The sequence below is a fragment of the Carcharhinus amblyrhynchos genome, chromosome 9 (assembly GCF_965287045.1).
Source record: "Carcharhinus amblyrhynchos chromosome 9, sCarAmb.v2.hapA, whole genome shotgun sequence".
Taxonomy (NCBI): Eukaryota; Metazoa; Chordata; class Chondrichthyes; order Carcharhiniformes; family Carcharhinidae; genus Carcharhinus; species Carcharhinus amblyrhynchos.
The window spans coordinates 43,878,523-43,897,937 of record NC_137332.1 but is presented as its reverse complement, the minus strand read 5'-3'; the positions used below and the strand labels follow the sequence as shown (position 1 = coordinate 43,897,937).

General features: G+C 42.3%; 1 protein-coding gene across 2 annotated transcripts in view; it reads left to right on the top strand.

The window, feature by feature from the left end:
* Positions 1 to 19,415, top strand: part of fggy (FGGY carbohydrate kinase domain containing) — a 247,266-nt gene that overhangs the window by 190,947 nt on the left and 36,904 nt on the right. For both annotated transcript variants that reach the window (XM_080195539.1, XM_080195540.1), the window contains exon 14: positions 16,108 to 16,202. In XM_080195539.1, the coding sequence (XP_080051665.1) occupies positions 16,108 to 16,202 (95 nt within the window). The remainder of the gene's footprint in view (positions 1 to 16,107; positions 16,203 to 19,415) is intronic.

Below are 19,415 nucleotides of genomic sequence, written 5' to 3'. Positions count from 1 at the left end.
ACTGTGGGAGGAAACCGGAGCACCTGGAGGAAACCCACTGCACACAGACAGTGACCCAAGCCGGGAATCAAACCTAGACCCCTACTGCTTGGAGGCAGCAGTGCTAACCAGTGTGCCACCATGCTGCTAATGTGGTGCTAGCTCCTTTTTTGGTACTGTCCAACCCATTCACTCTTTTATGCACCTTATTTCTAATTTCTATTTCTTCATGATTGTTCACAATCGCCCGCTATTTTAGTTTAAACTCTGCCAAAATACACTAACGAACCACTCCACAAGATCCCTGTCCTGTTGAGGTACATCCTGTCCCTTTTGAGTAGGTGCCTTGTGCCCCAGAACTTGTTCCAAAGCTTAAGAATCTGAAGCTCTTCCTCAGTTTCCATACCTTGCTATCTTTCTATTTCTACTCTTGCTAGTGGTGACAGAGGGAAGAATTCAAAGGTTACTACCTTCAACTGCTTCTAAACGCAGCACGGTGGCACAGTGGTTAGCACTGCTGCCTCACAACACCAGGGACCCAGGTTCGATTTCCAGCTTGGGTCACTATCTGTGTGGAGTTTGCACGTTCACCTACGTCTGCATGAATTTCCACCAGGTGCTCCGGTTTCCTCCCACTGTCCAAAGATGTGTGGGTTAGTTTGATTGGCCATGCTAAATTGCTAAATTGTTAGTGTTGGGGGATGAGCAGGGTAAATATGTGGGGTTACAGGCATTGGCCCTGGGTGGGGCTGTGGTTGGTGCAGGCCCGATGGGCTGAATGGCCTCCTTCTGCACAGTAGGGATTCTATGATTCTCCTTGGCTTTGAAAATTTGCCTGTATGACTTCAAGACCTACCTTCTCTATATCATTGGTACTGACATGTACCGCAACATTTGGCTTACTCCCTTCCCCTTAAAGAATATTCTGCATCCTTGTTTGAAGTTCTTTGTATTTTCTGGATACCTAGAAGTAAGATAGTTTTAAAATGGTAGCAATTGTATTGCTGTCCCATTGGTAGGTATTAAGACCCTGCTAATGCCATGAAAAGAGTGTGGAAAATCAACTCTATCGGGTGGGAAAATGTATTTTGTCAGCCTGTGTTCCGTGCAACTAATTGGCATGCTTTTTACTTTTCTTTCAGTGTTTTGATGCTTGAACCTTAGAAAAGGTCTGCAGTTCCATTGTATGCCAGAGGAGAATCTAGAATCAAAAGGAAAAAAGAATGTTTATTAATAGCACCTTGGGATTAGGTTACAGCCAGAAGCTATTGCTAATGCTGATAACTCTCCAGTTATGCAAACAAAATTTGGACAAAGGTCCAGATTTCATGATGTGGAAATCCCCACAAAGCAAACCTGGAATCACTGAGAGCAAAGGTCAACATCCTGAAACTCTCTTGATTGATCCTTTTTAAAAAGATTAGAAAAGAGCAAAACTGGAGTTTCGATTTCCCTCCACATCAGCAGCCTTCCTTTTGATGTGGATACATTTTCAGTTTTTAAATGTACAATCCCTGTGCCAGCACACAAAAATTCCAGAATATAATTGCACTTTATTTACACCGATATTTTGAGGCAGAATAGGAACTGGCGGCTATTTTTGAAAATGTCTTCCTAAATACTGCTGATTTATTTAAGCTGATCACTTTGCATTGGAGGATATTATATACTTGAGAAGTACTTCCCATGCTTTCACAACTATTGACTGCTGTTTGTAGGATTTATCATTGAAAGGGAAGAAAATAAAAATACAGAAAAAATAGGTAATATAAAAATGAATGCCGTGTTGAAAAACTACAAAGTGCAAAAGAGAAGGAACTATAGTAGAGATAAAATAAAGATTAGGAACTGTTATTACCCCACAGGCAATCATTTGGAAACTGTATTTTAGTCCAATCTGGACTAAATAGCATATGTTCTTAATCAAGATTGCATTTGTATTTAAGGCACTGCTTTTCTTTTCAAGGTAATTGTTTGAAGATCGGGTTAACACTGGATCAATATTTTGACTAATGCAAAGGGACAGTATCAAATGGATTTTGAAAGCATTGTGTTATTCCATGCAGAGAGCAGAGAACCAATACCTTACAACAGCTTAAGCTGCCCATCCCAATTTCTTAGAATAAAAAATGGCAATGTAAATGAGAATCTATCTTTGTTTTAAATATTGCAAAAAGAAAAGGTATTTATGCGCCCTGCAGTCCACATACAGTAATCTTTGAATGGCAGTATGAACTACTGTCAGGCAACCCACAGGTTTCTAATGACTCTTCCAAACTCTTAGAAATGTTTGCAGCTTTCTACATCTCACACCATTAAATATGTACATAAATCAGTTTTCTTTTGAAAGCAGGGCCTCTGAAGTTGGCATCCATCTTTCAGATGAGATATTACACCAGAGACCTGGTCATAATCACATTACTATTTGTAGGTTCTTGCGTTGGCTGCCATATTTCTTATATTACAACAATGACTATACTTCAAAAGTAACTCATTAGCTATAAAGCGCTTTGGCGTGTCCTATGGATGTGAAAGGCACAATATAAATTCAAGTTCATTATTTATTTCTCCCTTTCTTTCTATCTGTGTTGTTGTAATGTGAAAGGTGACCAGTTTGCAATAACCCTTTTTAACTCAGGCATAAGTTAATGACAAAGGGGACAAGAGCCAGGTGAAGGTCCATCACAACTTTATAGCAAACTTTATCAAGGAAAAGCAATATTTTTCAGATTCTACTATTGTACTTGAATTAAGCTCTATCAAACCCTGTCAATCACTACAGGACTCTACAGTAAACAGATTTAAATCTTTAAGTAACCAATCTCAAACCTACACTAGCTATCTACTTCTGACGCACTCTTCTGAGGACTAACTACACTCTATCCATTGGATCCCTATCACTATATTTGAACAGTTTGTCTGAAAAGACTGGTATTACCGATTCAGTTGGCTGATGTTTCAGGATCTGCAGTCGTTGATTGGGACTTTCCGTCTCATCTAGGTTCTGGTTTTCAGGTCATCTCACCTGAATATGCTCACCCCTAGATAAAAGAAGCTGGAGATGCTGTGCTGCTCAGCTCCCAGTCGAAGGTGCTCTCTGGAGATGTCACTGAAGAAGCTGTGAAAGTAGAAAGAGCTGGGGCTCCAGGTTGCCTCTTTTATCCCCACCTCTGTGTCCTTCTTGAAGATTCTGTGGCCTGTGTCCAATATTAGTATTGGGCAGAGGCAGGAAGATCCAATGAGGTGACTACTTTCCACATTTGGAAGACATAGAACATAGTTTTGGACCTTCGACTGTCAAGTGCTATCCTTGTCATGCTATGCCACTGGCCTCCTACTAAGCTGGGTGCCACCAAGTCTGCATAGCATTCTCCTGACAAAGCAGGTTCACTGGATGTGTAGGCAACAGTTTGTTGTGAAACAACACAGCCATTAGCACCGGACAGTTCCAGGCCTGTCTAGTTTCGACAGGAAGTCCAAGGTCTGGCTACATGAAAACTGTGTGCTCCAACTCTGCAGTTTGCAAATTGCGGAGTCCGGCTAGGTTTAAACTTCCACGTTTTGAGTTTTTATCCATGCCCATGAAAAAAAAATCAATGTTTCTGCAACAATCCTGAAGGTCATGGGTCACTTGACCACAGCGTCCACAGGAATCAAACTTGATCTCTGATGAGCCATCTCTTGGGTTGTCCTTTTCCACTAGCTTTTGCCTTAGTGTGATTCGCTAAGTCTAGACTGCTGTAACTAGTCCTGGGGTGCCGGTGCTTGATAGAGAATCAAGAGTAATTTCCCTTTCTCAGTGATGTTTTACAGGGGCCTCAGATGGGCCTAATAAAAGAGGAGAAGAGCAAAGGTCAGCAAGACACAGAAAGGTAGTCGCAAATGATTAACTGTATTAGGTTGTCCTGCTTTCTGAATGTATGGTAGTTTGAGAAAAAAACAAGGGTCCATATGATAAGGCAGATGTCCTGCTGATAGCAATAGGAGTGTAGAGCACAAGAGCAAGGTGGTTATCCTGAAGTTACACAAGACACTAGTTAGACCTCAGCTGGAATATTGTGTTGAGTCCTGAGCACTGTACTCTAGGAAGGATGTGAACACATTGGATAAAGTGCAGAAGAGGTTCACAAGCATGGTTCCAGAGATGAGAAACTTCACCTGTTATGCAGATCAAGAGCTGGTGCAGACATGAAGGGCCAAATGCTGTCCTTCTGCACCCTAACAATTAGGTGAATCTGTGAATGATTCTTCTGCTTCTGGTTTGAAGCTGAACCTTTCCTATTTCTAGTTCTCGCCTAGTGATTGTGAATTAACATCTCCTGCAAAAAAAAAGAGGCAGAGAGAGAGTGTGAGGGAAAGAGGATTAGTGTAATGCTGTTGTAAGGAATGGTGCAGATGTGCAAACTAAATGCAGGAAACGCTGGAAATATCCAGCAGGTTTGACTGAATCTGTGGAGAGGGAAGCAGACCTTTCCTCAGAGTTAGAAAAAACTGTGCAGCTGTGTTGGATAGCTTCATACGTTATGCATGTTGGGAGCATGAAGTAAGCAGGTTAAAAAGCCGATCAACTCTCAGAAAGTGCCCTAGTTTAAAAGGTGAGATCACCCTGCATACAGCAGGACTGTATACTTAGCAGTCACCAGCAGATTAAATAACGCAGGCTGTAGTAGCAGCAAGTAAATGTTTCGTGCAATGAGGGGAGCTATTGCAGTGTCCCCTTGTGACTGGTGGAGAAGAGTGTGCTGGGAAGGTGGGAGATATTTAGAGAGTGCAAGCAGGTGGCAAAGGTGGGAGGGATGCCAGGTATAATGCAAAAAAATAGAAATGGAAAGATACCATGTCCAGCATGCTGTTTTTGGTTTACTCACACAAGAGATTGTCAGTTTTGGGATGAAGGTTGATCATGCACGTTGGCTGAACCATCATCATCATTGTTGACTGGGACAAAGATGTTGTACTCCTCCAGTAGTGAGGTAAAGCTCTTGCTGATCTGTGTGACCACGAATAGAAACAGGATGAACACAATGAAGACTTTCACAAGACCAAAACATGCCTTGACGGGTTTGGGTAAAATTGCTCCCAATCTGGTCACCATCACGTTTCTGGCAGAGTTGAGTTGAACCCCATCTTTAGCTCAGGAGTTTAGAAAGCACCAGGTCGCTTCATCCCACGGGGCACTCTGGAGGCCGAGTGTAGCAATCTGAATCTTCCTGTTGATATAATCAGGTTTTACTTTCTCATCATTATTATGAGGTCTGGACGTAATATCGACACTTCCAACAATTCGGTACTAAAATGCATGCTCAAATTCTGGAGTCAGCCTTGAACTCAGATTTTTTGATTCAGAGATGAGAGTTAACCAATCTAATGTGAAATATTTTCAAACGTTTTGGAGTATCAATGAATACGATAATGTGAACATGAACATCTGTGACGTTGGTGCACTTGATGGAGGTGCCCTAGATAGTGAGGCAAATCATGCACTTAATTTCATAAAGTACCCTGCATGCAGTTATAAAGCTCAAAGCCTGGGCTTGTGTTTCTGACACAGCTCACCACAGATCTGTCTACATATCAGACTTAGGAGACAAATCCAGTACAGAAATAGCTCTCCCCCACAAAATCTGCCCCCCTCCTGTCATGTTCCACTCCCCTTTGCAATTTCAAGGATTCTCCACAATCTCTCCCCCTCCTTCCTCACTGTCGCACTCTGAATGTCCAGATCCCTGACTTTTGTCCTATGATTTGCTTGATTGCCAGGAACTGTGCCCGGCCATGTGGCACTAGCTTTCCTGCCCAGCAGCTGACCAACTCCGAATCTGGTTGGATGCTGGGCAAGAATTGGAGGAAAGAAATACTCTAATTAGATCTTGTCATTAAATTTGTCAGGACCTCCACGTTTCTGGCATTTTCAGATTTCTGAAAAACTGACACATGTCCCCTACCCCCTCCCCACCTCCCCAAAAATATTGGGTGCATTGTTTTACAAGCCCGTTCAGCTCATCAATTTTTCAATCATAATTTTGACAGCACGTTTTACATCTGGCTGGATTCCTCAGCATTGTTAGTAATTCATACATGACACCTGATTAGCAGAAATGGTTTTGCTTCAAAATCTACAGTTGGTCTTTTAGGATATGTGCAGAATACTGCTTGTGAATTCTCATTACCTCATCTGTTACCTTGATCCATTCATTTTACTCTAATCTATACTGTCACCACTACTTCCAGAATCAGAAGATTGGATGGCTACAGAGAGACCAAGGCCAGCCGTTGCAGCCCTGACTGATTATCCCTTTGAGATACACAAGTACAAAGATATATTGAGAATGATGTTGCTAACCGCGTCTTTGTGGAGCAGACCATCTGTTCCTTAAGACTAAGGGTGAAATGCCTAGACCGATCAGAGGGATCACTGTAACAGAAACTTTGTCAATGTGTTCACAATTAATGTTGCCCATTGGACTGTACACAACTTTGCACTACAGAGACTGTTACCATGGAAAGGAAAAGGCAAACAAGTTGTAATCAGATTCAGAAATTACTATGACCAAGAGACAGAACAAGTATCTGGATAGCTAGTTCAGTTATTTTCTCAGCAAGAATCTTCAGGCAAATCTGAAGTGAAAATATATCCAGTTAAATGCGTGCAGCTACTTTTGCCTTAGACTAGTGCACATATACCTTGGGTATAGGATGGTACGGTAGCCCAGTGGTTAGCACTGCTGCCTCACAACGCCAGGGACCCGGGTTCGATTCCCGACTTGGGTCACTGTCAGCAGAGTTCTCCCTATGTCTACATGGGTTTCCTCTGGGTGCTCTGGTTTCCTCCCACACTCCAAAGATGCACAGGTTAGATAGATTGGTCATGTTAAATTCTCCCTCAGTGTACCTGAATAGGTGCCGGAGTGTGGCGACTAGGGGATTTTCACAGTAACTTCATTGCAGTGTTAATGTAGGCCTAATTATGCTGAATAAATAAACTCTAACTCAAATCTGAACCATTCAAACAATGAGTGCCTTTATCCATGAGAATAAATGGCATTCCTGCACAACAGTGTTTTCAATTTTATCTCAAACCAACCATCACACACATTTGGATACCAGTTCCCTAAATGTTATTCACCTAATAGAATGTTCTTGTGTTCTGTATATTTTGTTCTCGAGTTTTCTATTTTTGGGAGCGTGAGGTGTGCGTTTCTTACTTCCAAAACATATGCTTCTTTAAGGTGATGACCAGTTGAGAGAGAGAGGTGAGATGCAGGCTACTTCAATGTCTGTGCCTTTTTCTAGGGGTGGAGAAAATTTCTTGCCCTTACCATGGGTCAGTAAATGAGTTTACATCTGCAAGCAACACAGGTAACATTGCAATGACTGCCAGAGGCAACGTGCTGTCTGAAACATCTGATGACATGGGAACAGGGCACCTGGAAGGAGATCACCGTCAAATAAGTTACAGGGCTTTACTAAGACCACATCTCTGTACAGTTTTCATATCCTGACCTAAGGAAGGATGTACTTCAAAGCATTGAGATAAAAAGTTCATTAGATTGTTTTCTGGGCTATTCTAGATTAAATAGAATGGGTTTTTATTTTCTATAGAAGAATGAGAGATCATCTCATTGGAGTCTACAAAATTTGTGGAGGGCTTTATTAGGAATGGTGCTGAGAAACTGGAGAGTGTGTCGCAACAGCTGCTGAGTGTTAGCCCTGGATGGCAAGTAGCTATGGGTCAGTCTCAGAAAAAGGAATGGCCATTTAGGAAGTTCTGCTCAGGCCAGCCAGCAACTTTTGGAGGTGGGAACCCCATCCTTAAAGAGACAGGAGCCCTGAGGCCAGGCAGTGAAGTGCCTGATTGCCAGGCAATTACATCAGGGCTTCTGGAAATGGTCATGGCAAGATTGTTCCTGGCTTTCCAGCACTTTACCAACTATTAAATTCAGCCATTTGTGTTTCACCAAACTGAAACTTATTTAGCCAGCTTCAGCATTTAGAAATCTGCTTTGTTAGCATGTCATCGCTGCCCTTCTCGTGCTCCTGTCAGATTGACATTCTCAGTGGGTCAGAAAAGCTGTACCAACATCTAAATGAACTGACATCTGAAGATTCGCAGTCAGCACACGAGGAACAGCAATTATGACACCATGGTGCTAAGAAAGCATTATCATTCCACTCTGAAATAGTTGGAAAGTCAACCAAGCAACATAAAAAAAACTTTACACTAATCTGTTAAACTGAACAATATGTAAGGAGTACATACATTTTGCATCTACTTTTCTTGCTTTTCAACTGAAGCTACTTTCCGTTGCAAGGGGAAAGGTTCTTGTCTAAACCCCGAAGGTGTATGTTGATAGGTTAATTGACATTCAGGTCCAATCCTGTTCTGTAGATTTAATTGGATCATGAACATGATTTGGCAACGGCTGCTGAGCTCTTGGGGTGCCATCACGCAGGCATCCCATTTTTTCAGTGAACTGGGAGATCTCCTGACACACCCAATTCACAGATATCTTCCCCCCACCCTGCCATGGACACTGCCCTACGATGTACCCGACTACGTGGGGACTTCAGTGGTCTCCAATCCCCCCGGCAAGGCCATCATGTCTGGTCTCCTGCTGGTGGAAACCAGCTGAGATTCTTGCTGGTGAGAAGTTCGATCAGCAATCGGGTAAGCTGAAGTGAGCCCAGACGATAGTGTCCGGGACTCGCTAACGGTATTTAAATGATGTTATTAATGTTTTACCAGAAAATAAGGCCAGTAAGATCGGAGAGGTGAGAAACCAGGCATGTTTTTCATTTTTTGTCCCTCACCCGATCGTACCACCTCACCTCACTACAATTAGGTGGGATGAGGTCATAAGATAGCGCCCATTGAGTTAGGAAATGAGATGCTTCTTACTGCCACCCTGGCTAAAATCAGCGAATGCAAGAGAAATTAGGCATGGGATTTTCCGATCGTGCCCGCCCCAAGACCAGAATTCTCCACTTGAGGTCAACAGACCTTGAAAAGGTCCATCAAATTTTCCTTCCTGCATGCGGCAGTTTCCAAGCTGGCCAGAACTGGAAAATTTACATTTAGCTCTGTAAACTTCAGCTCCAAGGCACCTTTGGATATGACACTGCAAGAACTATTTGGAGAACATAAGAAACACCCTGCCTCTCAAGTCTACTCCACCATTTCAATAAAACCATGGCTGATCTGACTGTGGCCTTAACTTTTCTGCCTGTCTTAACTGTCAATCAAAAACCAGTCCAATTCTGCCTTGAATATATTCTATGATCCAGCCTCCACTATTCTCTGGATAACAGAATTTCAAACACTAAAAAATGTTCCGAGACAAGAAATTTATTCTCAAGAAGTTAAAAATGATGGGTGGGGGCAACTTCCAGCTCATCCTAGGCAGATCCCCAATTAGGAAGGTGCCATGCACGCACTGGGAATATGCAAAGTGAGCCGCCAATTGATTCAACACCCGTCCCATCACTTTGGATCTCACCATGCCTGTTGATGTCCTCTCTTAAACATGCAATTGAACATGTGTTCAGCTGCATGAGGGTCTTCAACAAAACAACCATTCCATAGAATACTCAACCAGTAACCCTTGTGAATTCCTTTAGAGTCTGTCTTGTGGGAGCCTTTGCCGAATCTAGTGCCCCCAGTGGCTGCAGCAGACTGTTGATTTGAAAGACTGCAGATGGCCTTGTAGGGCACTCTTGAGTAGCTCTATGTCCTGAGGGCTGACCTCCAGCATGAGCTGCAGCAGTCCAGTTGCAGGACTGATTGATGATAGCCATCAGCCTGAGCACTGGCAGAATAGCAGTGGTGCGAACACGGATGCTATCATCCTGAGGGAGAACAATAGGTTTGTGCACCACCGAGTCATTGCCATTATCTACCCCAGGGTGATGCCTCAGCAACTCTACTGATATACTGGAGGACAGGTTGTTAGACTGTTCTGAGACCCAACAGAAATCTTTGAACATTGGTATTTGCAGCCATGTTAGAAGCAATTTGAGCCTATATGATAGCAAGCTGGCAACAAGCAGAGATTACAAACTCCAGCCAGAACTTTCACTGCTCCACCCAAATGTTGCATGGTTCTTTCTAAGGCCGCAGCTATTATACTTTACATCACAGTTCAGTCCACAAATATTTTCATGAAGTTGATCACCACTCCCATGCTGGAAAGGGTGGAATCCAAACTCTGCATGAAACCCTGTGCCAAAAATTTGGAGCTGGAATCCTCCGTGCTTGTTAACAATGACAACAAATATCTTACAGGCCTTCCAATGCACCAAACATCTCTGCGTGAACTCCTATCAGCCTTTTCCTGTCCCATTTATGCCCTCATGAGTCCCATGCAACAAAGCTCACTTCCAACCTTTACCTGCAGGCAGCTGGCACATATGTTAATCTTTTCCCCTGGCCTGTCTATACCTGTGACCTCACCACGTACTGATCCAGCCTGTATACTACCCTCTGATCTGCTAGTATCTGAGTTGGTATTAGTGAGTGTTAGATGGTGCCAAATGGTTTTTATTCCTCAGAGGTCTGTTCCCCCTCGGGGCCTTCAGTATCTCTGAAGAGTGCTCTTGGATAGCCTGATTTGACCTCCCATGTTCTATACCTGCATGGTTCTTGAAGGCATCAGAGATGCAGCCAACTGCCCTGTGACAAGAGTTCACCTCAGCCATTGCTGTGTGGAGAGTGAGGAGCCAACCCCCTCAGGCAATTCTGGCCCTCAGATTCCTTAAAAATTGGCAACACTATTCTGCTGCGTGAGTGTCTAAAACAATAAGATGCACAGCAGCAATGACAGAGGAACTGAAAATGATGGGCGGGGTTTAAACACAGAAAAACATTCTACTGATCAATATGTTGGTAACTAGAGGGCATAAATTTAGGATCATCACCAAGAAAATATTGTTACAAATTAGTAACTAGGGGCATCAGTTGCATGTGCCAAATAGTAACAGATCTGTGATGCTTTTAAGCAGTTGTTACTGTAGACTGTGTGATAGTGGTAGATTGGATTCAAACAATTCTGGCTTCAGTCACAAGCACCACTCTCAGAATTTAAGCAAACTATTGGATTTATAGATTATGTTAATATGTGCTTAATTATTTAAATATGCATCATGATCATTTTATAACCTTAGACGGCAAATATATTATAAATATAATAGACAGCAGCTGCGTCGTGCTACACAGGGACAGAATTCCCTTTTATCAGGATTAGTATCATGCTACCATGTAATCTATATAATTGCCATTTAGAACTTCATGCAGAATGCACTTTTTTATCTAGGGTATTGGCAGATAGAGTGGAAACTGTGTAGCATGCCTAAAATGCACTCTCAGCCCTACAGGGAGGCTTAGGCCTGTCTATGCATGTGGTTTTTATCAGATTGTTTGAAAAAGGATCTCTCACAAGACTCCTGTCTATCATTTATCATGTGCTGCGGATTCATTCCCAGATTTAAGTTGTTTGAACAGTAAAGCATTTAAGTATTCTGCCTCTGTCAACTACAAAAATTGTGCAATCATAGGCATAAAGGGAATTTGTGGACTCCAATTTAGAATTAAAATGCTTTCTTCATTTATTTTTCTGGACGGACAAACAACAGGTAATAACAATCTGTAGGAATATATTGGGAGTCCCATATAAGAACACAATTTAATAAGCCATGGTCAGAATATTCCTGTGCCCCCAAGAGAATCTCCTGTCTATTGATTATCAGTTCATTTCATTCCATTGTCAGAATTAATTACATTTGTGCAAGTCTAGCAAATGAGGGAGGAAAGGAATATCAAGCTCAGTTCTACAGACACAGTTTAAGCAAGTTTTCCAAACAGTTCAACTTGTTTCTGATGATAAAATAGAATCATTTTAATCCTTTGTTCTATTTTGGTTTTCAAATCTGTAAACATTCTGAGAGGGTTTGAATTTCAGAGCTTTCAATACCATTTCATGTATTTTAAGTTTTGGAAAACACTCACAAGCAGGAAGTATAAAGTGGTCCACCGACTTTCTGAGCTGTCTAATGGTGTAAGGTGGATTAGTAACCACAGTCCACAGTGCCGAATATCTGCTGTCAGCTTGTGAGAAGAGTAAGTGCAGACCAGAGGCCAGAGACCAGGGAGCTGGAGAAAATCCGAGGGAAAGTGACTCTTTGCTCTGTTTGTGTATCTTGATTGCAAGGTTCACAAAAGTAGCAAAGAAGAGTCACCAATCAATGCTACTTGGCTGGAGAAAGGACATGGCTTAAACAAGAAGCATTCAAAGCAAAGGAAAAATACAAGAACATTTGAAATTGGATCAGTTTGACAGGGTTGAGCAGATTACTATAACTGGAACTTTTGGCACGTGGATGCAAAAACATTTCTCACAACATCAGGAATTGTATTTATGTGGCAGCTTTAACATAGAAATACATCCAAAGGTGCTTCACATAAAGGTAATCACACAAAATGAACACTGAGCAGAGCAAGGAAATATTAGGAATAGTGACTGAAACCTTGGTAAAATAAGTTAGTTTTAAGGAGGACAATGAGGTATAGAGATGGACAGCTTAGCCACAGGAATAGAGGGTAGAATCATGTTGAGATGCTGGGGCCAATCAGGGAGCCAGCGAGAGACCTACACCGCCTCTTTTTGGGAAGCCCTGTGAAACCGCAAGCCAATCAGGCAGTGGCGAGACTAACTGTAGGTATTTCCTTCGAATCAAGGCCCCAGGCTGATGTCTCACAGACTGAGAGCTGCCGACCAGTAAGAGACCAGAAGCTCTTGTGTTCACTTGTGCCACTGGGGGTGCTGTGGCTGTTGCAAAGTCCCAGGATCACAGAGCATCCCAGGCCATAGGTTAGTCATGTAGCAGGGAAGGAGGATGGGGGCAGGGTGGCATTCAATCCACCAGGCACTGAGTACACAGAAGTGACAAGCCAGCAGTGCATGCTGCATGGCGACAGGCTCACCCAACACTGGGTTAATAAGGGGATGAGTGGCTGTCCTTGTTGGGTGTCCTTGTTAACTAGTCGAGAAGATAAGCATGCAAGTGCAGCAGGTGGTAAAGAGGCAAATGGTATGTTGGCCTTCATTATAAGAGGTTTTGAGTACGAGAGCAGGGATTTGTTGTTGCAATTATGCAGGCCCTTAGTCAAGCTACACTTAGAATATTGTGTACAGTTTTGGTCTCCTTTTCTGAGGAATAATGTTCTTGTTCTCAAGGGAGTGTAGCAAAGTTTACCAGGCTGATTCTGGGGACGGCGGGGCTGATGTATGAGGAGAGATTCACTGGGTTAGGATTATCTTAGCTGGAGTTCAGACGAATGAGTGGGAATCTCATACAGACTTATAAAATTCTAACAGGACTAGACAAAAGAGATTCAGGAAGGATGTTCCTGATGGTGAGGGTGTTCAGAGCCAGGGGTCACAGGCTGAGGATACTCAGACCATTAGTCCATTTAGAACGGAGATGAGGAGACATTTCTTCACCCGAAAAATGGTGATTCATTACCGTAGAAAGTAGTTGATGCCAGAACATTGAATGTATTCAAGAAGCGGCTAGACACAGCAGTTGGGGCAAATGGGATTAAAGCTTATGGGGAGAAAGCAGGATTAGACTATTGAGTTGGACGATCAGCCATGATCATGATGAATGGCAGGGCAGGCTCGAAGGGCCAAATGACCTCCTCCTGCTCCCATCTTCTATGTTTCTATGAGCTACTTAAGTATTCATTAATTGACCACTTAAAGGCCTCAATTGGTGGTGGGGCAAAAAAGTAAACCATGGAACTTCTCACCCAGAACTAAATTCTGGTCGAGGAGGAACCTGATAGAGCTTTTGGTGCGCCACCGTCCCTTTTAATTAAATGCCTATCCCATCTCCAAGCTTGCCACCAGCAAGAACAGAAGATTCCGTCCAGTGAGTTCAGAAAACATAGTAGAGTTAGAGCAGGATACCGAGATGGAGAGGATCAAAGTCAGAAAGGGATTTAACACCATTTGAGAAATTTTAATTTGAGCCATTGGGGTCTTGAAAAAAGGAACCTTTTATAATATCAGCAAGCTTGTCAATGTGAAAGAGAAATCGAATGGTTGGCAGTTTTATGGAAAATGGGCCAATGGATCCCATTTACAAAATGAGCTCAGAGAGGGTCTAAAGGTTGACAGAAGGAGAACAAGATAATGATGCAAGTTCAGGGAAGGCATGTGTGAGAGGGGCTGCTGGTCATATATGTAGTAGATGCAGTTGAAACATAATGTCAATCTTAGTGACAAAGAAATGGAATGGATAAGCACCCCACACTTCTGGTGGGAGATGTGTGTGGTGGAGTTTAAAGCAATGGTAGGAAGTGGAGAAAAGGAACCGGGGATCATCTTTGCTCTCTAGGATAATCTGAACTGATGAAGAGTTATGGGCAGAGCATGTGCTTGATGTGGTCTAGCCAAATCTGTGTCAGATAGAAAAATCAGTTGTGTGTCAGACGCAGGTAGGATTAATGACATGGCATATGCCATTGGATTGCTGTTTTTTAGCCTCTGCAACTTGACCCAACCTCTGCTCCTTCTTCTGCCAGTCATCTTGACGGCATCCTTATTCATAACTTTTTCATTTCTAAACTTGACTACTGCAGAGCCCACCTTGCTGTCGTCCCACCTTTTCATAAACTCTAACTTACCCTGAATTCAGTTATCTGGACCATGTTCTGATCACTCACAGCCCAATCCTCACTGACACCAGTGTATTCAATTTAAGATTCTCATCCACTTCGTTCGGCCCCTTCAGAGCCTTGACTCCCACCATTCTATCTCTTCAACTTTGCCTTATTTTATAATCTCTCTGCACTCTTTTAAATCTACATATTTTGCTTCTTTCACAATCCTTCCCTTCATTTCACCATTTCCAACAGAATCTTAAGTTTTCTTGACCCTACTGTCTGCACTTTTCTATAAGCTCTCTCACTTGGGATCAAAACCCATCTTCTTAGCTAAGCGTTCTTTTCACCTATCATACTGTCTTAATTTCTCCACTGTTTGGTATCTATTTCCCCCAACTACTTTTCATTTGCTCATTAAATTCAATCCACTATATAAAACATGTGTTTTTGTTTTTGTCATTAACATGCGATAGACTCAAAATTACTTAACTTGCAGAGGCTAAAACAAGAACCCACATGACAGTGCAAACAATTGGCTAATAGTAAACACAAATATTGCTATTCACGTACAGAACAGCCGAAGACTATAAACGGTGTCAATGTAAATGTGTACTATGGTTGTCTTTAAGCTTCAAGCATCCCTGAAAATGCCAACTTGAACCAAATGCATTCCTTCGGCTATTCATAATAAGCTGCATTCAGACCATACTCAAAACAAAATGTCTGCAGTTAGATATGCTTCCACAATTGGGCAGCACTTGTTGAAATACTCCTGATGTAGTAATAACATGGCTCATTTAAGTTTGCTTGAATCAAAGTTCATATGCAAGGACCTGTTCTCTTCAAACAAATGTAACGTGTCCAAGGCTTGTGTCTTTTTTGAATTACCTGGAGGTTTGAGGAATCTGTTGTTCCTACTGCTTTCTCCACAGCAATGCCTCAGCCAATCAGCATCAATTTACCAACCAATCAGCACATTTTATTCCTGCAGCATAACACATTGTGATCTTTTGAAATTTAGCATTCTTGTTTTTGTCCTGATGAGTGCAAGACAAAAAGCTTTGACAACGTGTCTCTCTTTTCAACAATATTCAAATATAAATGAATTAAATCAAATAAACCTGAGATTTGCTTGCATCATTCACTTGATTTAGAGATCGTATCTAATTTCGTATTTATATTTGATGTCTTTGATTGGAAATATGTGCACTATTTTGTTCCTATTTGTAATTACTAATTAAAGATTTCTCATCTGCTACCCAGGCACTTGAGCTTATTGTTTGCAAACAGCAGTACCAGAATTAGCACCTTACACAGACCTTAAGCTCAGTTCATGCGTATTATAATATGAATAAAATAGTATGATAATTGAAATGTAGACTCTGAAAAACATTCATAGAAAAAACTTATTTAAAGTTCTCTGATATTGTACAGTATATAACACAACATTAATATATCTTGTTTAGGCATGCCAGTTGTCCTTGCCAAAGAGGAGGAATCGGTTTTGGTGGGCGCTGCTGTTCTGGGAGGTTATGCATCAGGTGACTTTAGCTCGATACAGGTATGGTTTAAAATAAAGCCCATTTCATGTTCAAAACACCTCACAAGTTATCAGTTTTCACTGCAGGATGAACAGAGAGAAAAAAAACTTTGAGAAATCCTGTTTTTTATTACATCTTACCCCCATTGTTTCTTCTCTGTTCTCAATAATTAATGTTGTAAGAAATAACCAGCCCAGTGGATTAGTGTGTTCCAGTGAACTGTACCATAAAATGAGACACCAGTAGGATATGTTTTGTTTCCAGTTCCACCCACATTGAATTTCCAATCTCAACAGCGCCTGGAGTGAAGCGGCAATGCTTCCCTAAAGGGAAGCCTGAAGGGCTATCCAGCCCTGGGGTTATTCTAGTGCATTACCCAGCAGGCAGTGACACAGCAAAATATTTAACACAAGTGCCTGGCATACTATGTCACAAAGAAGTCATGATTTATACTGTTTAAAATGGAAAAATAAAATGGACTCTTGTAAATGTTACAAGGAGAAGGTGTTGCATTGATGTCATATTTTTGATGGTTATTTTTTGCTATAAGAAAAATTGCCTCTTTAAAAGAAGTTAAAAGAAATATCATAGCGTGATGTTTTCCAAAAGGCAGAAAGAACAGAAGCCCCTTGTGCTTTTGCTGTTTACTGATATCTGACACCAAATGACATCTGTTGCCCTTCTCCTCTGGTGGGTGCTCGTATCATTTAACATTTACACATGTCCATAGTGCTGAAGTGCATTGATATAAAATCCCAGAGATCATTATCATAAGTGTAACGTCTACAGCCTGCCAGACTTGGCACAGTCTGCAGATGCCACACTGTGTGTCATGCTTACTCACAGACCAAAACATGATATCTGACATAAACAAAGAGTGCAATGTGATCTGGTCTGTTCCTTTGCTCTTTGCTTTTTTAAAAGAAAAGTATAGGTCTTTGAAGGTCTTGGTATACGTTTTCTTTTAAATGTTTGAAGAAATATTCTGTCCGTTTTCAGGTTTCAGTTACTTCTGCTTCATAAATACAGTCTTAAAAAAGTCACGGGCCTGAATTTAACAACATGGGATGGGCACACGATACTCCCGGTGCACTGTAAAATAGATGGTGATGGAGGGGGTCCCAATGTTATCACTTCACATTACTCGGCATGTTGCCCAACGTCAATTAAAGGGGCAGTTGAACTGTTTAAAGGGGCAGTGCATTTCAGTTTTAAGCAGCTTTTACGTTTGGTATATGGGCTTCATGGGCAGGCAGGGACCTCACAATGAGCACTTCCTCAATCCAGGGCATGATAGAAGGCTGCAGAAGAAATAGAGAGTATGGAGGTAGGAGTTAAGATTTATTGCTTAAATTTGTTTTTCAGACCTGTTTTGTTCAGATTTTGCGCAGCAAGGTGACTCTTGGCTTTAAAGAGCCACTAATTGACTAGCCATAACATCAGCCAGTCTGCACCCCAGCAATCCAATTGCTTAAAAATGAAGATTGCTCTATTGGGTGATGTCTCTTCCTCTGATAAAGAGGAGAACAAGGGAGAGGAGGCCTGCTGGCTGGAGACTGCATCAACACATCTGTCCACAAGAATAAGCAGCACCCCTTAAAGACCAACAAAGCTTGCGGAGGAGAAGGGCCAGTGAAGGTGCTGTTACGCTGTGGGCAGAGCATACTAAATAAGATCTAATTACCCGGATATGCAAGAGGTGCAATGCAGAAGAGAGATCCACCTCTTATGGGGAGACAGTAACCTCCATTTGCGAGACATGAGGCCTTGAGATAGCATCCTATGTCTATTGTACTGAAAATGACTATTGTCTTAAATCTTTATGCATCAGGTTCAGTCCAGGGCTTTGTGTCATGGTCTGCTGCACACCACTCCATCAAACCTGTCAGGTATGCACTCTTCAGGAGAGTGAATACCTTTATAAATTTAGATGCCTCTGAGGACAGCCAGCAGAGTAGGCAAGAGGATCTGAAATAATTGCTGGCTTCCCAAAGATTCTCCAGGCTTGTCTAAGGTATCCCAGGAGTTGTCATGATTCTTATATTCTCTGGCCCTCCCAGGTTCCAAGGCTTTTCTGCCACTTTGCACAAATGGATAGCTGGCTGAAGAGGAATAAAGGATACCCTCTGCAAAGATGGCTAATGACATCTATCAGGCACCTATCAGAAGCTGAGGAGAGGTATAATAGAAGCCATGCCCCCACAAGGACCATATTGAGGAGGTGATTGAGCTGTCCATGATTTTGCCTAAACCAAGTCTGGAGGCTCACTTCAATGTACCCTGGATTCTGTGCACCTGCTCAGTCGGCCTCTCAGAGAAATCAGATGTAGGAGGCAGACTTAGCTAGACAGTCACAGATGTTTGATGAAAATTCAAAAGCAGACTTTGAGGATGAACCTGAACAGCCACAGGGCCATGCTGAGGAATCAGTAGGGCAGCAATTTCTGGGAACCAGGAGAGACCAAAGAAGCACTCATTCAAAGGCATTTCCAATAGACTGCCAAAGCCCTCATGCAATGTCATTAAGAAACTGCAGTCGCGTCATCTGTGAACTACAGGAATCCTTCCTGACACCCTCTTGGGTATACGCATCTGAAAAATAAAATCATGTACTTTTTGGGGTTGCAGACTTCCAATCTTCATACCAGAAGAATGTGTTATCAGAAATATCAATTTAATAAGATGATGAGGAACAGCAAGGCACAAACAATGAAATATATCATTTATGATTGCTCCTTCTCTGCTTAATGTAATCAATCTTAAACCATTTATGTGTTCTTAGTCTTGGTGCTCCTCCATTGCTGGCAGCTGTGTTGGACATGATATAGAGATGGCGGCATTGGACCGACTCCTTAAGTTTGACTTCTAGCTGTGTTGGAGACAGGGTCCTGACTCAGATGTCATGTTGGCCTGTATAACCTTGGCAGTCGTCCTCTGGTTGCTGGAGGTCTTGAGGGCCCTTGCTGTGTGGGAATGTCCTGCATAGCAAAAGGACACTCCTCTATCATGAGACAATACTGTCACTGGCAGAGGGATGGAGGAGATGCTATCACCATCAAGAGCACCCTTAGAGGAGTCCCCAGATGCAGATAGTTGCCGTTCATCCATTAAGATGTGGTTCACTTGCACCCTCCTGTTAACCAAGATGGGCGAGTGGTTACCAGAGATATCAGGAGCCTCATCCATCTTTCACACTGGTAATGCCTTGCTAAAGTCATTGCCAGTATGTCAGC